General features: G+C 41.7%; 1 protein-coding gene across 3 annotated transcripts in view; it reads left to right on the forward strand.

The window, feature by feature from the left end:
* TMCC2 (transmembrane and coiled-coil domain family 2) overlaps positions 1-23,659 on the forward strand; it is a 1,263,302-nt gene that overhangs the window by 742,802 nt on the left and 496,841 nt on the right. The window contains exon 1 of one of the 3 annotated variants that reach the window (XM_044076807.1): positions 3,076-3,280. The exons of the other annotated variants lie outside the window; for them this stretch is intronic. Within the exon in view, the coding sequence (XP_043932742.1) occupies positions 3,206-3,280 (75 nt within the window). The 5' untranslated portion in view covers positions 3,076-3,205. Of the gene's footprint in view, positions 1-3,075; positions 3,281-23,659 lie in introns of those variants that run through there. 3 annotated transcript variants of the gene reach the window in all.

Below are 23,659 nucleotides of genomic sequence, written 5' to 3' on the forward strand. Positions count from 1 at the left end.
CCCCCATCATGGGGTCCCATACTATGCACATTACTTTTTTCTTCATTTTCATTTTGCTCACTTTTCAGCTTTTTCAAGACTTCATGACTTTAAAATGCACTTCAGACCATATACAAAGTTTTTGTTTTTAATTTTTCCACAATCTCTTCACCAACGATGGCTTGAACAGGAATTATGATTAAGGAAAGAAATTCAGTGCTGCCATTCAGCTTCAGTTTTCCGTGCATCCTTTCAACACACATTTCCTAACCAAGGCAGCACAGTAATAACTCTTTGGGAGACAACTCAATTAAGCTGGTGCCCCTAGAAGCTACTGGGTTATAGATGCTCTGGTATGCACTTTAGAGCATTTTCCCCACCCTTTTCATAAACAGCGGCCCAAACAAAAATCATGAGCAAGAAAATAATTTGTCTTTTGTTTTCTTCCACGAGAGACATAAGTTGTGCCCAAGGCTTAATGTTCAAAGCTGACAAAATGGTAGCTCACAATAAACTAACAAGACAGATGTTGTGAGGATACACAAGTCCTATCTGGGAATACTGCCTGCCCCCCCCCAAAAAAAAAAATAACAGTCACAGCCTTTACATCCCTCTGGTGTTAGACTGGGATAAAAGCAGAGGTTCAGACTGCCGCAGTCATGTATTTCAAGTGACTCCAGTCCTACATATATACAGCATGCCTCTTCACTCTTCATCCCTAACCCTAAAAGACAGCAACCTGTATACATGCCTGATGTGTGATTGGGACAAAAGTGAAAAAAATAATTATTGTATTCTACTTTGTTGTTCTTAGACAGTACACTGGCCCTACACAAGCTATATTAACCTTCATTTTATACTTCTGAGTTCTGTGAGAAAAGTAAAAGAAACAATGACCACACTGTCCCCAGCCCAAACACTAGCTATAGTGACCTCCTGTGCATACCTTTAACGTTTGACTGTGATGAAAATTAAAGTAGTAATAATCACACAATCCCCAGCTCCCCAAGCATAACCTGCAGCACCTTTCTGTACACACATGCATATCTCAGCAAGTCTGGTTTTCGAATGGATGTGATTGAGAGCAGAGGCCATGAGCTCTGTTCAGGTTAAAGAGTATAATCAGAAGATGAATGCATTTTTTCTCCCCATTTTCCCTAGCCAACAACAGCTTTTGTGGGGCCCCCACACAGTCAAGGATGACTAAAGGGGCCTGATGAGTGGGGGCCACCAGACTCCTAGAAGATCTAAGTGCCCAAATGATCTGTGATATATTGTATGACTTCCTTTTGAAATGTAATTTCTTGTTAGCTGCATTTTTTGCTGATACCAGAAGAATAATGTATGTGTCCTACCATTAATGGGTGTTTGCACAGATAAAAATCAATGTTTTTTTTATATACACACAAGCATAAGCCATAGCAATACTAGTTTTATTCTTATTTCAGCAAATTGCATTACATTGTGCAAAACTGGTACTGCCACACCAGATCAGTGACTGTTGCTTTACAGTCATCAAACAACAGGGATAAGTCACTTTTATTTACCTCATTGAGGAGTAATGCATAGCTGTCACTGTTCCTGATTTTGCCTGATAATTTTGCTCTGTGCTTTGTAAAAAGTTTGATTTGCTTGGTAAATCATTCAGGATTACAGATAGTAAATAAATCCAGACACTGGAGTTTTATAATTCTTATTATCCAAAGATGCATGATGATGAAACCAGCATTCTGTTAACATTAAGCGAATTAGAGTAATACTTAAAACACGTTCCTGATTTTGAGCCTTTATACTTCTATTCTTTTTGGCACTGTGCAGAATTCTTCAGCAAAGAAGTTGAGAGTTATAGTATTTGGAGTTCTGCCAGTATTAAAAAAAAACCTTGTAACAGGAAACCATCTCTGAAGATCAGAAACAACAGCTCTTGACATCAGCCACTCTGGGCTGCTGATTTCTCTATTGCTTACTTTATTCATGTTCATTATCAGCTTTATCCTAACAGGGTCATATCACAGCCCTGTTCAGGTTAAAGAGCATAATCAGGAAATTAGTAGATTTTTTTCTCATTTTTCCACAACCAGCAGCAGCTTCTGTGGAGCCCTCCAAACAGTCAAGGATGACTAAGGGGGCCCCTGCAGCTATGAGTATTAACAGGTACCTATAGCTGGCTATGTTAGTTTTAGTGAAGAGAATGTCCACCAGTAGGGTTTAATTAAGTCGGGGAACTATGTCAGTGGTAAAACATATTAAATGGCATTGTGAATAAATACTTGATAAAACGCTGTTTCTATAACCAGAGATATCTTTGAATTTTGGAGGAAATATAAACAAGAGTTATTGTTACCCACCTGGTTTGTTAATTATACAAAACTGCTGTACTAGCTTTTGTTGGTTTGACAGACATGTTACAAAATATCAAGATAAGATAACTTGCTGCGGTTGGAGGTCCCCCAGGAACAGGGGGCCCCCAGCGACTGGAGGGTTCACTGATAAAGTCAACTATGTCTGGCATTTTTCATTTAATCAGGACAGTGTGAGGTTTTTATAATCAAAATCTGACAACTTTTTGATTTAAAACTGTCTCACATTTCTATTACTGATAGATGCCATACATCTGAAGTATTTCTGATATCCAGGTTATCTCCATCTGCCGAGTGTGACACAAATTCCCTTACTCCATCTAATATTACATTTAACGCAACATCACATAAGCTCCAACACATATAATATATTCTTCCCACAAGGGAAACATTATCTTTTGGGAAAAACTTGTATTTTTAATCACCTGGCTTGCTGAGAAATTTAAAATACTGCTGCAGTTCTGTAGAAGAAGCAAAGGGTCATGGATCACTTTTGTCAACCACTTCATCTAGCCAGTGTTCGTATATTGAGGGCTGCTCTTAAATATTAACAGGACAGATTTGTTCTTTCCCTCTACTAAGCTATGGTTTTGAAAGAAGCAGTGGGATTGCTGTTCTCTGATGTCAGATTTTGTAGTGTACGAATGAGAGCACAGTGTACCCAAGAGAAGCAGTAGGAACTGAATGGCTTTTGCTGCCGCAGCCATGATGCTGGCATTTTTATTTGTTAGTTTATTTATATAAATGCGTTCCTGTTCCCTTCCTCCAGTTGTTTCTTAACTGAGTGTAGCAGAGGATAATTGATTGCCTCAGTGCTATTCTTTGGGGTTTGCAGCTGTGGAGGAACTTCAAACAGCAGAACACCGATGTTAGCAGCACAGGCAGTACATAGTTCTGCAGGGCATCAAACATTCTTGTTATATTCCTTGCTTGATTTTTGTGTAAGTACGTTCTGCTTTGTTCTACATCTAAGGTATACTGTTTCAGGATTTCAGGACTATGCCACAGTATCTTAAACTCACCGAAAGATCATTATCCATTTACAGTTACTCTTTTTAATTCACTTTAACTCCTAATCATGCATCATTTCATGAACCCTTTTTATAACTCCTTTTTGAATTTTCATGGAAGTTTAATTGCATGGAAAAGTAGGCTGAAGTGGTTACTGACAAGTTTGTCTCAACGCAGTAACAGTTCCATTTCAGGTAGGTGTACTGGCTAGTACTGATGTAATTGTTTTTGTTAAGTAATTTACAGGAACCTGCGATGGTCTTCTGTGCCCCTGGTTTACTGACCTAATGTTAGCATTAAGCTACTGCTAAACTGAGGGAATTGGGGCTTGAACTAACTTTGGCATGACAGCATATTTTAAATTAGGGTGGAATGAAATTTGTATTTTTCTTTTTCTTTCTTTCTTTCTCATTCCTCTCTTAGATTTTATTTAGTGTAAAACAAGCTTTTCTCCCTGGGTCTCCATTGAAAAGGGTGCTAGTTTGCCTAATCAGGCTTTCTCAGTAAATTAACATAAATAACGTGTATTTTATACAGCATGCAACATGCATACAGTAAAGGTCATGTTATAACCCAGCTATCTGATGCTGCTAAGACTGGCCTGACACAGAAGGGTAGCCACACATGTATAATGGAATACTTAGCACCAACAGTGTAGATGCGGTACAAGGAATAGCCAAATGTCTACAACTATTTATCATTATCAGTTTATATTTTATTTACTAATGGCTGATAGCATATTTTCCCAAAATTATAAGGCATGAAAACCACAAGTGGTAGCACTTCATCTCAGTGGTTTCTCTTCAGGTGCCTGAAGCAGGACTACTTATTCACTGTCTGCTCAAGCTGGCATGCTTAACTGTGTATTTCCTCACTTTTGGCTGCTTGATGCATATTACAGTGAGATGATGTAGCTGGAATGCACTGCATTGTTCTAAGGCTGCAGTGCTCAGAGGAAGACCGACTAATATTATCATATATGTTTAATTGCTTCTGTTTAAGTTGTAACAACCTTGGAGGGAGAATAATGAAATACGTGGATGAGGGGGTCTTTCTTCCAATATATGGGGCTCCAGCTATAGCTCACCCAGGAAAAACAGCATTTAATATTTTGATGTATGATTGCTTAAGATTATTTGTTCATTAAGTACCATTTCAGCAGTCCTCAGTGTCTATGAGGAAACATTTTTTTTGCAATTCTTTAATAGGTATAAACGACTAAACTAGGCTGACAGTGGATCCATTTAGGGTCACACCAATAAAGTATGGATGTATGAGATAGTGACAACAATGATGTATCTTTAAGAGAGACAGATCACTGTAGCAGCATTATAACACCAGGGCTTCTACTCATGAATGTTACTTCTCATCTAGTTTGTTTGTGTGACCAGCTAAAGGTGCCACAGGTGATGGTAGCTTCTATGCTGTGCTCCTCTTCCTCTTCCTTGTGCTTCATTTGGTACACAACGCTTTTAAATGCAAGAGTACCTCACTCCATCGTCAGCTCTTACAACAAGAACCTACAAGCTATGGTAAACTTAACACAGTAACCGATACCTAATACTGTAAACACACAGCAGGGATGAAGGGGTTACGAAGGTTTTATTCCAATCTAGCAAGTTTGGCACAGAAGTTGAAGCCACAGGGACCAAACTCTATAGTCAGTAGGGAGTAAATACCACGTTGTGACTGACTCGCATGCTCTGGGTACTGCTGTTATACTGCAGTAGATCCAATGTCGACCATTTTCCATCATTTAATAGCATCGGACTAATGAAGAAGGAAAGTTCAACATGGGTAGTCATACAGTGGGAAGCACTTCATCTTCAGGCCTAAGCTTTTACTTTAGAAAGCAAGCCATGACCTGAACTTACTCATCTGAAGAGGAATTCAACAATTTGTCTGTGAATTAGTCTGAGGTTAGAATTGAGTTTCTGGAGTATGTAATGAATGCCTGAGATGTTCCAGTAGCTACAGCACACTTACAGGGGTGACGGGCAGAGAGAGAGTTTTTTTTTTGTCTACTTTCCTTAACTACTAGAATGACTTTTGTGATGTACTGTAAAATGAAATGGCAGATGGCCAGATTATTATGTTTTTAGAGGGAGTTATACAGTTGGAGAGGGAGATTATTACAGGATAAGCATCTCTCTGCCATATTCTTTGAGTCAATCAAAACTTTGCATTTGGATTAACATAAGGCAAAGTGTAATTGTATACAATTTATAGCAGAGAGGATATAAAAATAAGATCTGTTCTTATAATAATATAATATGATAAGTCTGTTCGATGTCACTATGAAGACATCATACAGGAAAATACTGGAGGACCTGTTTCGTAAAAGAGATTAAGGTACCTGTGGAGTCAGTAATCTGTGATATTTGCTAACCTTTTTGCAGTACCGAAGTGGAGCCACTGAGATGAAGTGCTACCACTTGTGGATTTTGTTCAATTGGCAGTCAGTTTGGTGGTAGTGAGCCATTTCCAAATTAAACAGAAGTGATTTTGTAGGGTAGTGTTTAGATCAGTTAATGGATTTATGGCGTTAGCACAATACCAGCAGCACACTTTGTGATGTTTAGGTTAGTACGTCCTAAGGAAGGTTATTAATGTATTGAAAAAAAGAGTACAGGGCCTAAGACAGCTCCTGAGGGATCATGGCATGTGATAGCTCCAGTTTCATAATAAATTCTCAATAAATTATTATAGCCGAAGTAGAGCTGAGCAACTCTGAATCTGATACAGCAGTGATCTGTTCTGTGCTGAGTCAAACTTTGTAAATTGTTTCCCATCTTTTAGGTATCCAAAAATGTCCTTAGTTCACAGTAAAAGAAAGTGCACATTGTATAACACTGATTAAATAGAGATATAAGCATCTCCTGTTTTAAATAGTACCTCTGAAATTTCCAGACATATAAGCATCTCCTGTCTTCCCATTACTTATCACATGGGCACTGCTAATGGCAGTGGCCAAATACTGTCGTCATCTTAATTATGGAAACAGTGAACAAGCAGGCCAGGCTTGTTTTGAATATGTCATGTACACCAGGGATAGTAACAATTCTTAAGGTAAAATAGTAAAAAATACTTCTTTAAAGGCAAAAAGGTATAATATCTAAAGCTAAATCTCTGACCTACAGATGGTCTGGGATTTGTGAAAATGCAATATTTCTCTTCCACAGGAAATATGTAGCCAGCCCTCTACTTACACAATTTATTGTTTTAGGAAATGGTCTACATGCCTCTGTATGCAGAGCAGATAACATGGTTTGGTAATTAGAACACCCCGGGTAGCAGGTGCTGCCCCAAAAAAGGTCAATGCAAAAATCTAAAATGACCTTGCTGGAGTTAGATTTTGCATCTGCCTGGTTCATACTGAGGAATAAAATCCACAACCAAAACCAATTAACAATCTTCAGCAGCAGCAGCTAAAATTAATGATACAAATACTGGAGGGCTGCACTTCTTTTAGCAAGCTCTATATGTAAATCTTGAGGACGATTTTTAGTGCATTTGAAGTAAGGCCTACCTCAGTGCATAACTCAACACAGAGGTGTCTTTTATCAGGTGATATGCAGTTGGAAACAGAGTACATAGAATGCTGATTATCCCGGTGCTTGGCCTCAGCCTGGGACATTTACTTCCAGCAGCTCATTTGATTTACTTGTAAGCTACCTCATTTTTCTGTTGTACGACAGAACAATTTATACTGTTATAGACCAGCCCTGGCAAATTTTCCAGCTGACCATTCAAGTGAGGGTTATTTGGAGTTAATTTCTTAAAAGAGTTCAGAACATTATTTCTCTCTGGTTGTCAGTACCAGTGTTTCTCCTTACAGAATGTATCTTCATTCTCGTAAATAATCTAGTTAGTACAACCAGAGTATAATAAAATGTGGTACCTGCAATCATAGTTGGCAGTGGTTTTGCTTCTGTAGACACACTGTTCTCACAGAACCAGTTATGCAGTTCAGGCAGTAGCTTGCACATGTGCAGAATTCTAAGCAGGATGAGCTGTCAGCGATATGCTTAGATCTCAGTGTTCCCATCACTTAAAGTCAGAGCTACAAATCATTAGTTTTGCCTGAACAACTTTAAATTTAAACAAAAATGGAAACTTGCACTTTTTAATCTGAGGCATTATTACATGGAGAATGTTTTGGCAAATATGAAGAATTTAAGATGCCATAGAATGTTAAGTGAGGGGTTAAGTACATTCATTAATAATTGCTACATTTTGCATTACTGTAAGTCCTGATTAGGTATAAGAGCAGAAAACTATAAACCTTAATTCCAAATGTGGAGAAAATGATGAAGTTGCAATCATTTAGCTGTCTGTTCAGTAACTTGGGACAACTGATTAACAGGATAATATTCTGTCTGTGTTAAATCGAGCAATATGTTATTCACTGCTGAAAAGGAAGGCCTATCATCTTGCAGCTCATTTTAAATGATAACTTCAAAACACTTAAATTGCCTCAGAAAAACCTGCAGAAAGAAATTGTGTGTATTGCATATCCTGATTTAAAATCTTCCATTAACAGGTATACCCACTGGAACAGCACCTCATTTATCATATGTTTGACATGTAAGTGGCAAATCCACTGACCCTTTCCAGCTGTGACCCAGTCTGCATTAAGAATCTGATGTCAGAGAAAACGTTTAAATGTCGGTCTAACCAGCAGGGTTACCTCACTACAGTGCTTCTAGCTAGAGGGGGTGATGCTGTAGTGGCTTAGAAAGCCTTGTGGAAGGCCACAGAGCATGATGTTTCTACAGGTTTGGTGTGAAGGAAGTGAAAAACAAGGAGCTAGAAAAAAATTTAAACGTCACTTTATCAGCTGATATCTGCTTCAGTACAAAACAGAGTCTGGTGACTGTCCAGATGGTAGGTATGGGGTTAGGGCCAAAAAAAGAAAAAGTAACCTATATTACATTATCTTGCATGCGTCTGTTTCTCTGTCACTGTCCTACACACACACACACACACACACACACACACACACACAGACACACACACACACACACACACACACACACACACACACACACACACACACACACACACACACACACACACTAGCACTCTGTAATCTTTACGATATACACAAAGTACAGACTGGAATACAGGAAAGGACCCCCACTAAGCTTTGATGGCAGTCTTTATAGTAAAGCACACTCCTCAGTTTATAGGGTTCAATTGTGTAATGACTGGTAACGGAGAACAAGTCTCTTAAATTCAGTCAATATGCTCTTGATGGAAATTGTGATATTTTCATTGTTAGCAATGGTTGCATGACAGAGAAAGCCTACTATGTCATATATATATTTATTTATTTATTTACCTGACCTTCCAGTTTAGAAGTACCTAAGCAAAGGAGGTCTGGAAAGGACTTCCGAGTTTGAAAATCTACAAGGGCTCACACAAGGAGCTAAGTACAGTTGTGTAAATATCTTACCATAACAGTATTCTTAACTAACGGGATTCCCTGCCATGGGTATAGTCAGTATACCAAAGCCTTAGGATTTTATATACATCGTATGTCATGTGTATGCTTCCCGCTCAAGGCATAGGACATAAAGGTGACATACGGATGTACACATACCTCTCAACCTCTTAAAGCAAGAAATCTGAGCAAAGCCATAAGTAATTGGGGGACAAAGGCGCCAAAACAGGGACTTGTTTTAAACATTGCTGTTACAAACTTAGAAAATAGATACAACAGATTCTACATTAACACAAATTTTCTGAAGAGCATGAAGTGTGAAACTCAAATGACTGTTATTATTTTCTGACTTCAACCCTCAATGATTTGCCAGAAAACCACACTTTTATGAGAACCAGTCTAGAAATGTGAGGCAAAAATCTGGACATTCTGCAAGAATTTGTACAGTTCTGAGGTATGGATGTACATACCTCAGAACTGAATAGCCTCAGGCGGAACAACAGTCGTAGGTAGTAGGAGCAACATGTGGATCCAGTAAGGAAAAAAAAAGGAAAAGAGTAAAGCAGATGGGGGAGGGGGAGTGAATACTGACTGCTGCAACAGTGAAGAGAAGGACATCGACTGTTATGGTAAGACTTTACACAACTCTACTATGTCCTTCCATATCACTGGTGCAGCATTCTTAGCTAAAGGGAGAGTACAATACCTCAAGAGGAAACTTTGCTGGAGGAAGACCCAGAAGAGCTCTCGAGAAAACCATGCAGGATAGCTCTGGCAAAGCCAGCTCTTGCTGTGGAAACAGTATCCAATTTGTAATGCGTAGTAAAGGTTTGGACAGAGGGCCAAGTAGCAGTTTCAAGGATGTAATTGGTATCCAATCCTTTGCAAAAAGCACGAGAGGAAGCCACAGCCTGGTAGAATGAGCCTTTACCTAGACAGAAAGACACTTCCCATGAAAGGAGTAACACAAATGACCTTAGAGATCCGTGAAGAAATGGTTTGCTTAGAAACAGCCAAACCTAGAGATCTAGGTTGAAAGGAAACAAAAAGTTGCTCAGATTTGCACATGGCCTTAGTCTTATCCAAATAATATCTGAGCTGCCTAATCAAATCCAAGGTGTGAAGAACAACAGTCTTCCATGTACAGTGTGGAAGCTGCAGGCTCAAAAGGAGCCTGAGTCAAAATTTTCAGGAAAAATATTGAGGTCCCATGAAGGTGGAGTAGCCTTCCTCTGAGGTCTGATGTGAAGGACACCTTTAAGAAATTGCTTGATCTCAAACCTAGAGGCTACAGGAGGAGGAGTTAAAGGCAGACAAGCAGAAATACCTGAAAGGTGAACTTTAACAGAAGAATATGCTAACCCAGCATGGAGCAATTCATACAAATTAGAGAACCAGAGGGATCTCTACAGAAACCTCAAGATGCACGCACTCGAAACTCTCCTTAGCATGGAGAACATAGATATCTGTGCAGTAACAGAAACCTGGTTCAAGGCTCCCGAGAGCACCCCAGCACTACCAGGTTATACCTCATACCATGCTTTTCGGCCCCAAAACTTGGACCGAACCACAAAAGGAGGGAGAGTATCAATATTCGTCAAAGATACCCACACCTCCAGGTTGGTGGCACAGCACGAAGCATCAGAGACTATCCATGTGCAACTAACAGTGGGTAAAACTGCTTTCCAGTTTATAGCCTGCTACAGACCACCATCCCAAACCCAGGAACCCCACTCGGCCTTCCTGAAAACACAGGAAAATATGAAGGTCTCTCCAAACACCATTATATTGGGCGACTTCAACTACCCAAACATAGACTGGGAGCATTACTCTAGCTCCAACACCCTAGCCCAAAGGTTCCTAGAATTTATAAACTGAAATGCTATGGAACAACTTGTTACCACTCCCACAAGAGGGGAAAACATACTGGACCTGATCGTCACCAACTTGGGGACTCTATGCTTCAGACTAGAAGTGTATCCCTCACTGGTAAGATCAGACCATAAACTAATCTCACTGGATATTCACATCCCGACCCCCCCCCCCTGCCCAGAAAACCACAGTGAAAAACTTCTCTAAAGCAAATTTCACACTCCTCAAAACTGAGGTGGAATCCTTCAAAGCCCCAGGGCCTGTGGAAAATACGGCCCAGACCGCAGAATCCATTATAAATGCATTCTATGAACACCTTCAGGAATGCATGGATCATGCAATCCCAAATAAAACCAAGAGGCAACCCCCCCAAAGGCAGACGACCTGTCTGGTGGACTCCAGCCATAAACAAACTATACAACAGAAGGAGGAAGCTACTACATGATAGAGCAAAATCAAACCAAAAAGGGAAGGCATCTCTGATCAGTACTAGCAAAAAACTACGGGCATTCATAAAATCGTCTAAGGCCAGCTTCGAGAGAAAACTTGCACAAGACACTAATGATAATCACAAGGCTTTCTTTAGTTATGTTAGGAACCTGGGTGGGAATTCCCAGATATGCTCAGAATTAGTCCAAAATGACAAAAAATACACCGAACCCACAGACATTGCCAACATCCTAGCTGACAGGTTCAGCGCAAACTCCCCCCCCCCCCCCCGCTCCACCAAAAGGGCAAATATCTATCTCAGCAGAGTGCTGCCCCCCCTGACATCTCAGATGCTCAGGTAAGAGCCGCCTTCTCCAAAGCAAAAAACACAGCATCAATGGGACCAGTCGGTGTCCCGGGCTGCGTCCTACATGAACTCCAAGAAGAGCTAAACCCAAACATAAAACTACTGTTCAATCTCAGCCTTACTACAGGATATGTACCCAAAGAGTGGCATACAGCAACAGTGGTCCCTCTCCACAAAGGTGGTGCCTCAACGGATCCTGGAAACTATCGCCCCATAAGCCTGACTAGCCTGGTCTGCAAAGCTATGGAAAGGATCATCATGGACCTCATAAATAAAGATATTGGGGACCTACAGACACTGGATCCTACCCAGTTTGGCTTTGTTAAGGGCAGATCCTGCCTCTTAAACCTGGTTGATTTCTTTGAAACAGTCACCAAGGGGAAGGTGGTCCACACCGCCTACCTGGACCTCGCAAAAGCCTTCGATACAATACCCCACTCGGGCATTATAGATAAGCTCACCAGCTTAAATATAAACCCCTATGTCACTAGATGGGTTGCAAACTGGCTCAAGGACAGAACCCACATGGTTAGAATAGCTGGAGCCATGTCAGACTCCAAACCAGTTACAAGAGGCATCCCACAAGGCTCAGTCCTGGGACCTCTCTTGTTCGGTATATATTTCTCTGAGGTACAGGCCAACACGGAAGGACTGTGGCTGATCAAGTTCGCAGATGACTGCAAACTGGGCACCATAATCGACTCTCTAGCCGACACAAGCATCCTCCAAAAGGGCCTCATAGAAACAGACAACTGGTACCAGAGCCATGGCCTCAAGCTAAATGCCAAAAAGTGTATAGTCATCCCCTTTGGCAAAAAGAAAGTGCCCACAAATTACCACATAGGTGGTAATCCATTAAGTACAGAAGAAGTAATTAGGGACCTGGGGACCCAAGTTGATAGCAATCTCTCATTTGACAACCACGTGGCCAAAGTGGTTAGAAAAACATTTTATATAGCCCACCTAATCATGAAGGGATTCACATCTAGATCAGGGGAGGTCATCGTGCATCTTTACTCATCCCTCATCAGACCCATAATTGAGTACAATGCCCCTTTTGGGATGTACCTTACCAGACACCTGCAGCAACTGGAAAGACTCCAAAAGTACCTCACCAAGAGGATCAAAGGGCTCAAACAGATGCCATATGCTGCCCGGTTAAAGAAACTCCAGCTCTACTCAGTGGCATACCACCTGCTCAGAGGCGATCTGTGCCTGATGTATAAAGCCATGTCCAACCTGGAATTAATGGACATGCTGCACCTCAGAAAATCCAAATCCCATCGAGCTACGCGCTCGAGAAACTTGAACCTCAGCACTGAAATAAATAGGACATGCTGGAGGGACAGATTCATAACCCAGAGGCTCCCTTCACTCTGGAATAAAATCCCAGTGCAGGTTAGGCAGAGTCCCTCATTGACTCTCTTCAAGAGGAATCTTGATGAGTGGATGGGCGATCATAGGTTTACCCCAGGTATCACTTCTGTGTCACTGTTAGACAGAGGCATAGTATACTAACCTCGAAAAAGGGCATAGCAAAATTAATTTAAAATGGGTGGCGAAAGCCAAACACACTCTGGCTAGGCTTATAAATGCCCTAGGGTAGATAGCCTAGTATGAACCTATGAACCTATGAAAGTGGATTCTGGTTACGAGCAAGGCACCAAACAGAAAACCTCTTCCGTTTAGACATATAGGATTTCCTTGTTTTGTGTTTCCTGGCCTCCATCAGTGCCCTAAGCACATCCTCAGAAAAAAGGTACCTAAAAGGGATCAAAACTTTATCAACTACAATGTCAGTTGAAGAGTGGACAAGTGAGGATGGAGGAGACCCCCTCCCCGTCTTGTGTGAGTAGGTCCACCCTGTGAAGTAACTTGTGGGGACTGCATTTGGCTAGGTGCAGAAGAAATGGGAACCAATGCTGTCACCAAAAGGGAGTCACCAACAAGATTTTTGGAGAGTCTTGCTCTAGCTTGAGCAGGATCCTCAGAATTAGAGGAAGGAGAGAGAAGGTGTAGAGTAACATCCTCTTCCAATAAAAAGACAGGACGTCTGCCTTCCAAGCCAGAAGACTGGGGACTCTGGTGCAAAAACATTAAGTTGTCTGTTCAAAGGAGAGGCAAAAAGAGCTACCTGAGGAGTACCCCACTGATGGACAATATCCAGAAACACATTTCTGTGAAGCATCCATTCCAGAGCCTATGTTTTGGACCTGCTAAAAAGTCTGTTCTGAAGGAATGTATACAGCCTGAAGAGTCACTTGATTCTGGACCCCAAACTTGAAGAGTTAGCCTGCAAATAAAGTATAACCAACCCCCTCCCCCCTTGCTTGTTGCTGTACCACATCACTGTGGTATTGTTTGTAAAGATGTTGAGAGGCCCTGGAAGAAAAAGGGAATACAAGTTCTAAAGGACAAAAATGAGAGCTCTCATTTCCTTGATATTGATGTGGTCTGACCTCTGATGAGGGGGCTAGACACCCTAGACCCTGAGGGTACCAAAAGAGGCTCCCCACCCTGTGTCTGAGGCGTCTGAAAAAACTTCCTCAGAGGAAATTACGGGCTGAAAAGAAAGTCCCTGGTTGAGAGACAGCTGATGAATTGAGCACTTAAGATTGCGCTTGAGGCATGGAAGAAGAGGGACTTGAAAATCTAGAGGATGACAGTGTTGGAGCCAAACTGACTTTAGAAACCACTGACGTTTTCTCTTATGAAGTCTGGCTACAGGTAGCATAGGAATGGTGTAAGCTATGAAACCTAGTGCCCTTAGAAACTCCCTGGCTGTAACTGAAACCTGAGGGAGAAAAGGATTGAAAAAAGGTGATTGGAGAAAGAGCCTTTGGAGGAGACAGAGAAATCAGCATAGGGATGGTCAGGAGCCTGCAAATGAGAAACATGTGATCCTGAGAAGGAACCAGGACTGATTCCTGGAAGTTTATTGTACATTCTAGGCTTTGCAAGGGAGAAACAGTATAGTGGAGGTACTGAAGCAAGGTCTTGTGGGAGAAACCTGAATGAGTAGGTTGTCCAGATAAGGAAAGATTTGAACCCCTCTCATCCTGCAAAAAGCAATCACAGAAGTGAAGCATTTGGTGAAAACCCTTCGGGCAAAGGGCAAAGCAGAGAATTGAAAATGCAAGGAAGAAACAGTGAAATGCAAAAACCTCCTGAAAAGGGGATGACTTGGGATGTGAAGGTAAGCATCCTTGAGATCCAGGGAGTCTAGGCAAGCCTGGGGAAGAAGAATAGAAAACAGAGTCTGAAGGGATAACATCCAAAAGGAAGGGATCTTCAGAAAGATGTTGAGCTGAGAAAGATCCAGAATAGGTCTCCAGATGCCTTCCTTCCAGGGAACCAGAATCATTCTGGAATAAACCCTCTTCCTCTCCTAGGAAGGGTGCACAACTTCAATGGTGTCTTGTGCCAGAAGACCCTGAAGTAATTCTGAGAAGAAAGGAAGTTGTTCCTGAGGAGGTTGAGGGATGCCCAGAAAAGAGGAAGGGATTTCCATACCATGAAGTATTCCTGAAAGATGATAGACAGAATCCAAGAGTCTTGAATGACCCTTAGCCAATTGGGAAGGGACAGGGAAAGATAAAGGGAAAAAGCAACCTGGCATAGGAAAGGGGAAATCAATCAGTCAGATAGAACCTGGCTTATCTTAAAAAGGCATTTTCTGAGAAGTGGGAGTCTGAGTAGACTTAGGGATCAAAGGATCGGGTCTATATTATAATATCTACATCTTAAAATGTCGACTCTCACTTGTTCGACATGAAAATGTCGAACTCCAAGATTTCCGAACGGTCAAATCATCGATTTCCTTCCACCGTAAAGAAATCAGTTGGCCAAACATCAACGCCACACAAAAACAAACATATTTAAGTGGGGGCTTCACCCCCCCACACACCCCCAACTAAATATTCTAACTCCAAGACCACACTACAGTCAGGGAAAGGGCAGGTGTAACAGAATGGCTAACTGATTTCTTTCCTTTATAAAGAAATCAGTGATTTGGCCGTTCGGGAACCTTGGAGTTTGACATTTTCTTGTCGAACAAGTGAGACTTGACATTTTAAGATATCGATATTATAATATAGGCCCAAAAGATCATAGGCAGTTACTAGCTATTGGCCCTAGGGCCTTTGCAAGCCTAGCCATGTTATACCCTTGCTCTCTTATGGACCAAGATTTATTGTCTGTATTGGTAATGTAAATATAAGATCAGCAACAGCTGCCCCTGTCTAAGCAGGACATAGGTGAACTCCTCGGGTCTATATTATAATTGCGAAAGTGTAATAGTTCGAATGCATAAACATCGAACTGTATGCATTGAACTATTAAATGATCGAACACCTATAAAAATATTTTTCGGACCAAAAAAAAAACTAACGAGTGTAGGCAATGTGGGCAAAATCCCACGCACCCCTCACACCCCCTGCTACTTAAATATACCAACTCTGAGATCACGCTACAGTGTAGGAAAGGGAAATCTTCCCTTTCCGCACCATACTCCGTTAAAGTGCGATCCCGGAGTTGGTATATTTAAGCAGCAGGGGGTGTGGGGGGTGCAGGGTGGCTTGCCCCCCTGCCTAAACACCCTTTACTGGTTCTTTTTTTTTTTTACATGGTCTACTAGAGTTTCAATGGTTTAATGTTTCGATCACTAAAGTTCAATATTTAGTGATTCGAAGCATTAAACCTTCAAGATTCTAATATAGACCCGAAATTCCCAGTGTAATGTTACGGTTTCCCATCCAGTTGTACAAGTTACACTTAAATAGGGTCATTGAGGAGCTCTGTTTTATGTGAATTAGGAGTTTGTTCCAGAGGAGAGGCAACTTCTGGGAGGCATCTCTCTCTCCATCATGTCCTAATAATTTTGCAGGCTAGGTTAATATTCCTAGAGCGAGTGACTCTTGTCCTATTTGAGTTGTGGATTTTCGGCATTTGCATTAAGGCAGGGTTCGAACTTGCTCTGTAGGCCAGGCATAAGTCACCTGTAAGCAGTCTATATGAGACAGAGTAGGTCATGTGTTGTAGGCCCTAAAGTTTCTTTGCGAGAAACCCCTGAGGTCTCTCCAGCTGCTGCAGGTGTCTGTTAAAGTGCATATGGGAGGGAGCATTGTATTCTATTATTGGTATGATGTTACAGGGGAGTTATAACCTCCTTAGCTTTAGATGCTATGTCCTCACTTATGGGATGTGCAATGTAGAAGGTCTTTCTTACAACTGTGGACACATGGTGATCAAAATTAAGGTTGCTGTCAACATGTGTTTCCAAATCTCTCACCACTGGGTTTGAACTTAGTAAGGTATTATAAATGTTGTAATTTGCAGGGATTTCTCCTTTGTCGAAGGGGATGAAGATGATGCATTTTTTTGCGTTGAGTTTAAGTCCGTGGCTCTGGCAGCAATCATTTATTTGTATGAGCCCGTTTTGTAGAATGTTGACATTGTTGGGGGTTTCTATGATTGCACCCAGTTTGAGGTCATCAGTAAACTTGTTAAGCTTCAGGCCATCTATTTTCACCTTTAATTTCTGAGAAATAGATTCCAAATAGTAGGGGGCCCAGCACAGAACCTTGTGGAACAACAGTGGTAACAGGTCTGTAAGTACAGGTGGAGCTGTAATTGTATGCATTCTGTTGGTCAGCCATTTGGCCACCCAGGTACTGACATCTGGGTTAATCCCCAGCTGGGCGAGTCTCTCAATGATGGCTGAATGGGGGATTGTGTCAGAGGCTTTGTCCAAGTCGAGATATGCAGCATATACAGCTTTGTCTTCATCTAGGGCTATGGTGACACTCTTGAAGAAGTCTACCAGGTTTAATAGGCATGTTCTGCCCTTGATGAAGCCAAATTGGGTTGGGACAAAAGTGTGAAGGCCTCCTATATCCTTGTTGATGAGGTCCATGATGATTCTCTCCATGCCTTTACAGATAAGGCTGGTTAGGCTTATGGGTCTCCCAGGGTCGGTTGAGGGAACCCCCTTTGTACAAGGGGATTAAGGTTGCTGTTTTCCATTCTGCTGGGACAAGCCAGTACATAGACTGTGGTTGAAGAGGGTATCAGTGGTTTCGCTAACTCCTGTTTTAGACCATTTAGTAAGCGGCCTGGGATGTTATCCGGTCCCACTGAGGCTGTGTTTTTGGACATGGAGAGTATGGTTATGACCTGCTCTTTGGTGATACTGGGTAGATTATTAGTGGCAGGTATACTTTGGGGTATTGTTGGTGGGGACGGGGGGGTGAAGTCCTCAGGTTCAGTATGTGGTACTACTTACAGGCAGAAAGCTAGGCCTTCCTTTTTAGATTTCACACATAGCTAAAGAATGCCTTGTGATTATCCTTAGCTACAGATGCTAATTTAGTTTCCTAATTAATAACAAAAGAAATACCAGCAGCGAAGATTAACGGACTACACACTACTAGTAAGATAACCAAAAAACAAAAATGTTATTTATTCCGAAACACGGCTAGATTCTTATATCTTTAATTTACTTTATTAAAACGTGGTAAGCACTTTTCGATATAAGAATCTGGCCATGTTTCGGACTACATACATTTTTTGTTTTTTAGTTTCGTAATTAGCTTTAGAGGACTTCGTAAGATATTTAATTGTTCAAGGTCTAGAGGGTGTTATTCTTCTGCTGAGATCGTTCCCTCTTATTCTTTGACAGCAGTTTCTTTCTATTGTTGTACAATCTATTTATGCTAGATGTCCACCAGAGTGGCATGTTTTTTCATGAGAACCTTGTTTTGATCAGTTTAGGTATGTCTGAGTCTATACATTTGTACAGGTGTTTATACGGGATATTTGTGAACACCTCAGTATAGGAGTCATTGTTGTCAGTGGTGGCAGTGGGTTTGAAACTGTTTATGCCATCATTTAGGAGCCTGTAGTTTGATTTGGAAAATTTTCTTTACCCTTTTCTCCAGGTGGGGGTGGGGGGGGGTCAGGTATGATTGTTACTTCGAAGGAGACTGATTTATGATCGGACTCTACCAGGGAGGGCCTCACACATGGGGTGGTACAGTGATCCCCCATTTTGGTGAGTACTAGGTCGAGCACATTAGAGCCCATTATGGGGGTGCTGACTATGTGTTCTAGAGCATTTGTTTTAAGTCCAGGAACCTTTGGACAAGTGTGTTTATGCTCATATATGTTTCCCAGTTGATGGAAGGATAGTTAAAGTCCCCCAAGACCAGGTTGCTTGGCTGTATTGTGAGTGACTCAAGTAGGTCCAGATAGGCAGTCTGGGTTTCGTGGTTCATGGTGGGGGCCCTGTAGCTAACAATGAAGTGGAGGGGTGGTCTTTTCTACAGTTAGTTGGACTTGAAGTAACTCTAGGGTGTCGCATTGCTTAACCAGTCTTGAGGTGTATTCTTTAATAAAGATGGATACACCTCTTCCTTTAGTTCTTTCATGTTCACTTTGCAGTCTGAATGTGTGGAAGTCATTGTAGCCTTGGATGGCTGGGGTACTCTTAGTGGCCTTGAACCATGTCTCTGTGACTGCACAGATATCAGCTTTTCCAAAGTAAGGCATGCTTCCAGTAAGTGCAATTTCTGATTTAGACTCCTAGCATTAAGCAGCATAACCTTAAGTTTATCTCTAGAGGATATTTTTACGTTGGGAATTTTGTTCTTATGACATTGCCTAAAAAAGGCACTATGGGGGAGGCAAGTACCTTTGCCAGTAACCGAAAGCCAAGAGGTGACAGGTGAAGACCATTTCTGGCAAAGCAACGTGGTCTCTCGACCATTTCATCCCTGGCTGACAAATACTGGATAACCCTGGATTGACACCAGAAGCTAATACAATTATTGAAGTTGATTATTTTTTGTTTGTATTGAGGCATCATCCTGGATGAAGGTAGAATGCTGCTAAAGGTTAGGGACATACCTGCCTGGAACACCTAGTCTGAAAGCTCAGTCATGTCTCTTTTCATATAGTCCAGTGAGGTATGCCTCAAGTCATTCACTCCATCATGGACTATTACAGTGTCATAACAGTGCTTGTTATTGAGAGACTTGAGTGCATGTCTGATCTGGTGGATCCTGGCACCTGACAGGCAGCTGACCGTGACCTTCTCCTTATCCAGCCTGGTTAGGGGGACATTTGTATGTCTCACTATGAAGTCGCCTGTGACCAAGACCTTTGGTTTAGAGGTGTTTTACTTAGAGGCTTATTGGGTGAGACACTGAAAAGTTTGTTTTTATGTGTAGTGGATCAGTAGGAACTGTATTGTGTGCAGAAGGTTTGCACTTGCATGGTCTCTACTCTTTTGGTAAACTGCTAGTGAGTACCTCCACGTATGTGAGTTTATGTGTTGTGCACTTGGTTTGTGGAAGAGGTGAAGTGTGTGTGTTGACAATCTGTTTGAAAGAGGTGAAGTGTGTGTGCTGACAACCTGTTTGATATTTGGTTAGTTGTTATGTGAGAGAGAAAGAGGGAGAGAGAGCAGTGACTCCAGATTCATAGTATAGATACATCTCTCACATATTGTATTTGTATGTTTTAGGAGTAATAGGTTGTCAGTAAATATGAGGCAATTGCTGCATTGCCTCAGGATGCTCATTTCAATCAGGCTGGCTGGAGAAAGGGTGGGAAACTGTTCATCCATTTTGTCTGGTGTATTCTGTAATAAGTAGGGGGTTGGCGAGCTGGACCAGGTTCTGCTGTAGGACTAGTAAAAACTGCTAATCTATGGGGAGGTTAAGGAGTAGAGACCTGAGTTGATGCCTCAAGATGCACAGCTCTGGGCAGTAGTGCACAATAGCATTGAGCAGGGAAGTTTAGGACAGTTCCCTAGCAGTTATCAAGGGAAAATTTGTCTTTTTAAGCATTTGCATCTATACACTGCAATGCCAAACCCTGCTGCACAGCACGCAGCTATGCACAAATGCAGTGCTTAAGTATAAATGGAATTAAACAGTTTAAACTCAAACTGTCCAATGGGAGAGCCCAACACTGAGCCTTTTATCAACAGTCCCCAGATGGGTCCTGTGCCACATACTTCTGCCACAAGGGTGCAGGAGGGCCTTCCTAATGTAGGATGGCTGGATTTAGTGTTCAGTAAATGCCAAACAGTCTAGATTCCACAGATCTGAATCTAGCTATGAGATACAGTCAAACCAAGTGCAGAAAAAAACAATCAGGCAGCAATAACAACGATAAAATATAACAGAAGTCAAGCAGAAAACAATTCAAAAAGTGCAGTGCAAGCTTTAGATATACTTATTTTGTGCAGTTCAGTAAAGAGGCAGCAGAGGCCTTCCCTTCAGAATCACGAAAGTCAGAGATAGCTTTGGAAACTTGAGAAAGAAAAGCTAAAACATACCTATTCATATGGGTCTGGTAATTAATATCCCAAAAGGCTAAGGTGGCAGCTGTGTGTACCTTCTTGCCTAGCCGTTCCATGGCCCTGCTGTTCTTATCTGAAGGAAGTTTAGTAGCTTAGAGGGTTTGTCAGGAGAGACAGAAACTACAGAAGGGTCAGTAGAAGGACATCTGTAAAGAAGCTTACACTCATCAGGCACCTTGTAAAATTTATCAGGTTTCTTAGGGGCTGGAGGTTAAAAATCCAGGGTCACAAAAGCTGCTGAAAACATATCTAAAAGGGCAGCTAAGACAGAAGGGACAGCAAAGGCCTTAAGGGACTCCATCTGGAGGATCTCGTAAAACATCTTTTGAAGGTCAGAAACCTGAGAACAGTCCCATTTAAATAATTTCCATCATATGAGAAATTATCTCCCCAAAACAGGGTTCTTCAAAGAGAGAATGTAAGCTGATAGAATCTTCCTCCTCAGAGATATAAGCCAGTGGAGAATGGATCTGAGAAGAATATGCCAAATATTCTTCCCCAGAATCCAATTCCTCTTCAGAGGAATCCTGCTCTCTGAGCTTCTTGAGTAGGGTAGAGTACCAAGGGGAGCAGGGACAGAAACTCCTTGGGGAGGCTTCAAGACCATTAGTGCATTAAAACCCCCTGGGTAAAATGCTGCTATTCACACTGGGGATCATTAGGATCAGGGAAACATGCTTTTTTTTTGTTTTTTCTTTTGAGGGATGTCTGACCTAACCAGGAGGTTCAGACCCTTGCCTACATTCAACTAACATAGTAGAAATCTCCTACTGAGCAAGTATCTGTGGAATCCCCCTCAGTCCCTCAGAAATAATCAGTTGAGATTCCCTCTCAGCATCCATAATGAATGTCTGCAGAGCCTCCAATGAAATGCAAGAAGTCAGATCCATGCCAGCCTCTGATATGGTCACAGCAGAGGAATCAAATGGAACAATCAGGCAGTCCTCTTGGCTTTCACCAGCTTCAATAGAGACGTCAAGGGGAGGGACAGCAGCCAAATCAGATCTAACTCTTTTGGGCTTTTTCTTGGCAGGCGGATGACCTTTGGGATGGGAAGATTCCACCATAGACCCTATGCCAACAACTTAAGACAGTGGTTCTTCAGGTAAGTAGGCAAGGAGGAGAGTAGGGTCTTGCAGAAAAATGCTTAGCAGATAGAGCATTTTGTATGGTTATGAGAAGCACCCAAACAAAAGAGACACCGCTCATGATGATCCTAATGGGGAAGCTGCTTCCCACACTGACATTTTCCCTTTCTGGATGACATGTAAACTCACAACTAAAGTAGTAAGAAAAGATAAGGAGAAAACCCAATGGGGCACTTATCTGAAACACGACTTGGTAGCCAGCAAAGAAGAAGGAGCATTCAGACTGACAATCAATGATGGCATTTGGACTAGTAACAAGTAAGTTCTGAGGTATGTACATCACTACATCACCTTTATGCCCTAAGCCTTGAGTGGGGAGTATGGGTATGATGTACGATGTCTATAAAATTCCTAAGGCTTTGGTATACTGGCTGGATATTGGGCTTCTCATGGCAGGGAATCCCGTTAGTTAAGATTACTGCAACACTGATATGGAGGGACTTCCATAATTCTGTCTTTATGTTTGAACCAGTCCTACTGTTGATATAGATGAGAGTAAAACAATTTTCTTAGTATATAAAATTGCTTGGTCCATGTTTTCTGCTCATCAGATAAGCAGCATATCTACTTTCTTAACATCTTGCTTTTGTCAACCCCTCATGAAACAGGAGTAGGACACAGAGCCAATAGCAACTCAGCCAAAAGAATACTAACATGCTAAAATCATGAGAGATGAATAAAGTCCTTTAAGTGTTCCCCCTTTTTTTCAAGATCAGGTGATGTTAGAGGTAACTGTGTTAAGGAGGGGGTCCATCACCTTGTATGGGAAATGTAAGAGGTACTGTTCTCTACTCAAATCCATTGCCAGCTTTCTGTCTCCAAGTGTGAGTGTTTTCTGGACAAGCTAGTCTTTGTCATGTAGATCAGGCAACATAAAAATTGCCAAATATTTGTTTTACAGGAGGACAACTGCTGTTTGTAATATGTCTGTGTAGTCTGCTCATTATTGAGTACACTTGCCATTATGACCCTTCAAACCCCTGAGGAAGGCTGTTTTAATCCTTCATCACATTTTCAGCCAGCCACACACCCTCCTTTGTCACTTTGATTCTTGCTGTCTTAAATTTCCTTCAACAATATGGTATCCTCCCAGACTCCTTTGCAAATTAGGGAAATTAGTGGTTGCCTTTACTTGAGGGATGCATACTTTTTCTTCTGTCCAATATACCAATTGATGCTTTAATTCACTGCCTACACACACACCACACACACACACACACACACACACACACACACACACACACACACACACACACACACACACGCACGCACGCACACGCACACGCACACGCACACGCACACACACACACACACACACACACACACACACACACACACACAACATTGTAACAGAAATTTTATGACCTTAATGTATTTAGTAGGGCAGCCAAATTTCATCAATGTCATTTAGACTGTTTTATAGCTGACAGAGTTAAAAGGCTTTTATCAGGTCACTGTTGCCTAGGCCAGATGATGCCATGACTTTACTGAAAATGAGGGTCAACCTAAGTAGTCTGGGTAGTTTCTCTGTCTTAGCTCCTGATACAAGGAAACAGTTGTCCTCAAAAGAGAGAGTGCTTCACAGAGTGTATCTTTGGCAATGTTTTAACTGAAGGATGATTGTGACTAAAGTACCCTGAGGAGACATGAGATGAGTTGAGACAGAAATTCAGTCCTGAA

The sequence above is a fragment of the Protopterus annectens genome, chromosome 7.part0 (genome assembly GCF_019279795.1).
Source record: "Protopterus annectens isolate FY-2018-M chromosome 7.part0, PAN1.0, whole genome shotgun sequence".
Taxonomy (NCBI): Eukaryota; Metazoa; Chordata; order Ceratodontiformes; family Protopteridae; genus Protopterus; species Protopterus annectens.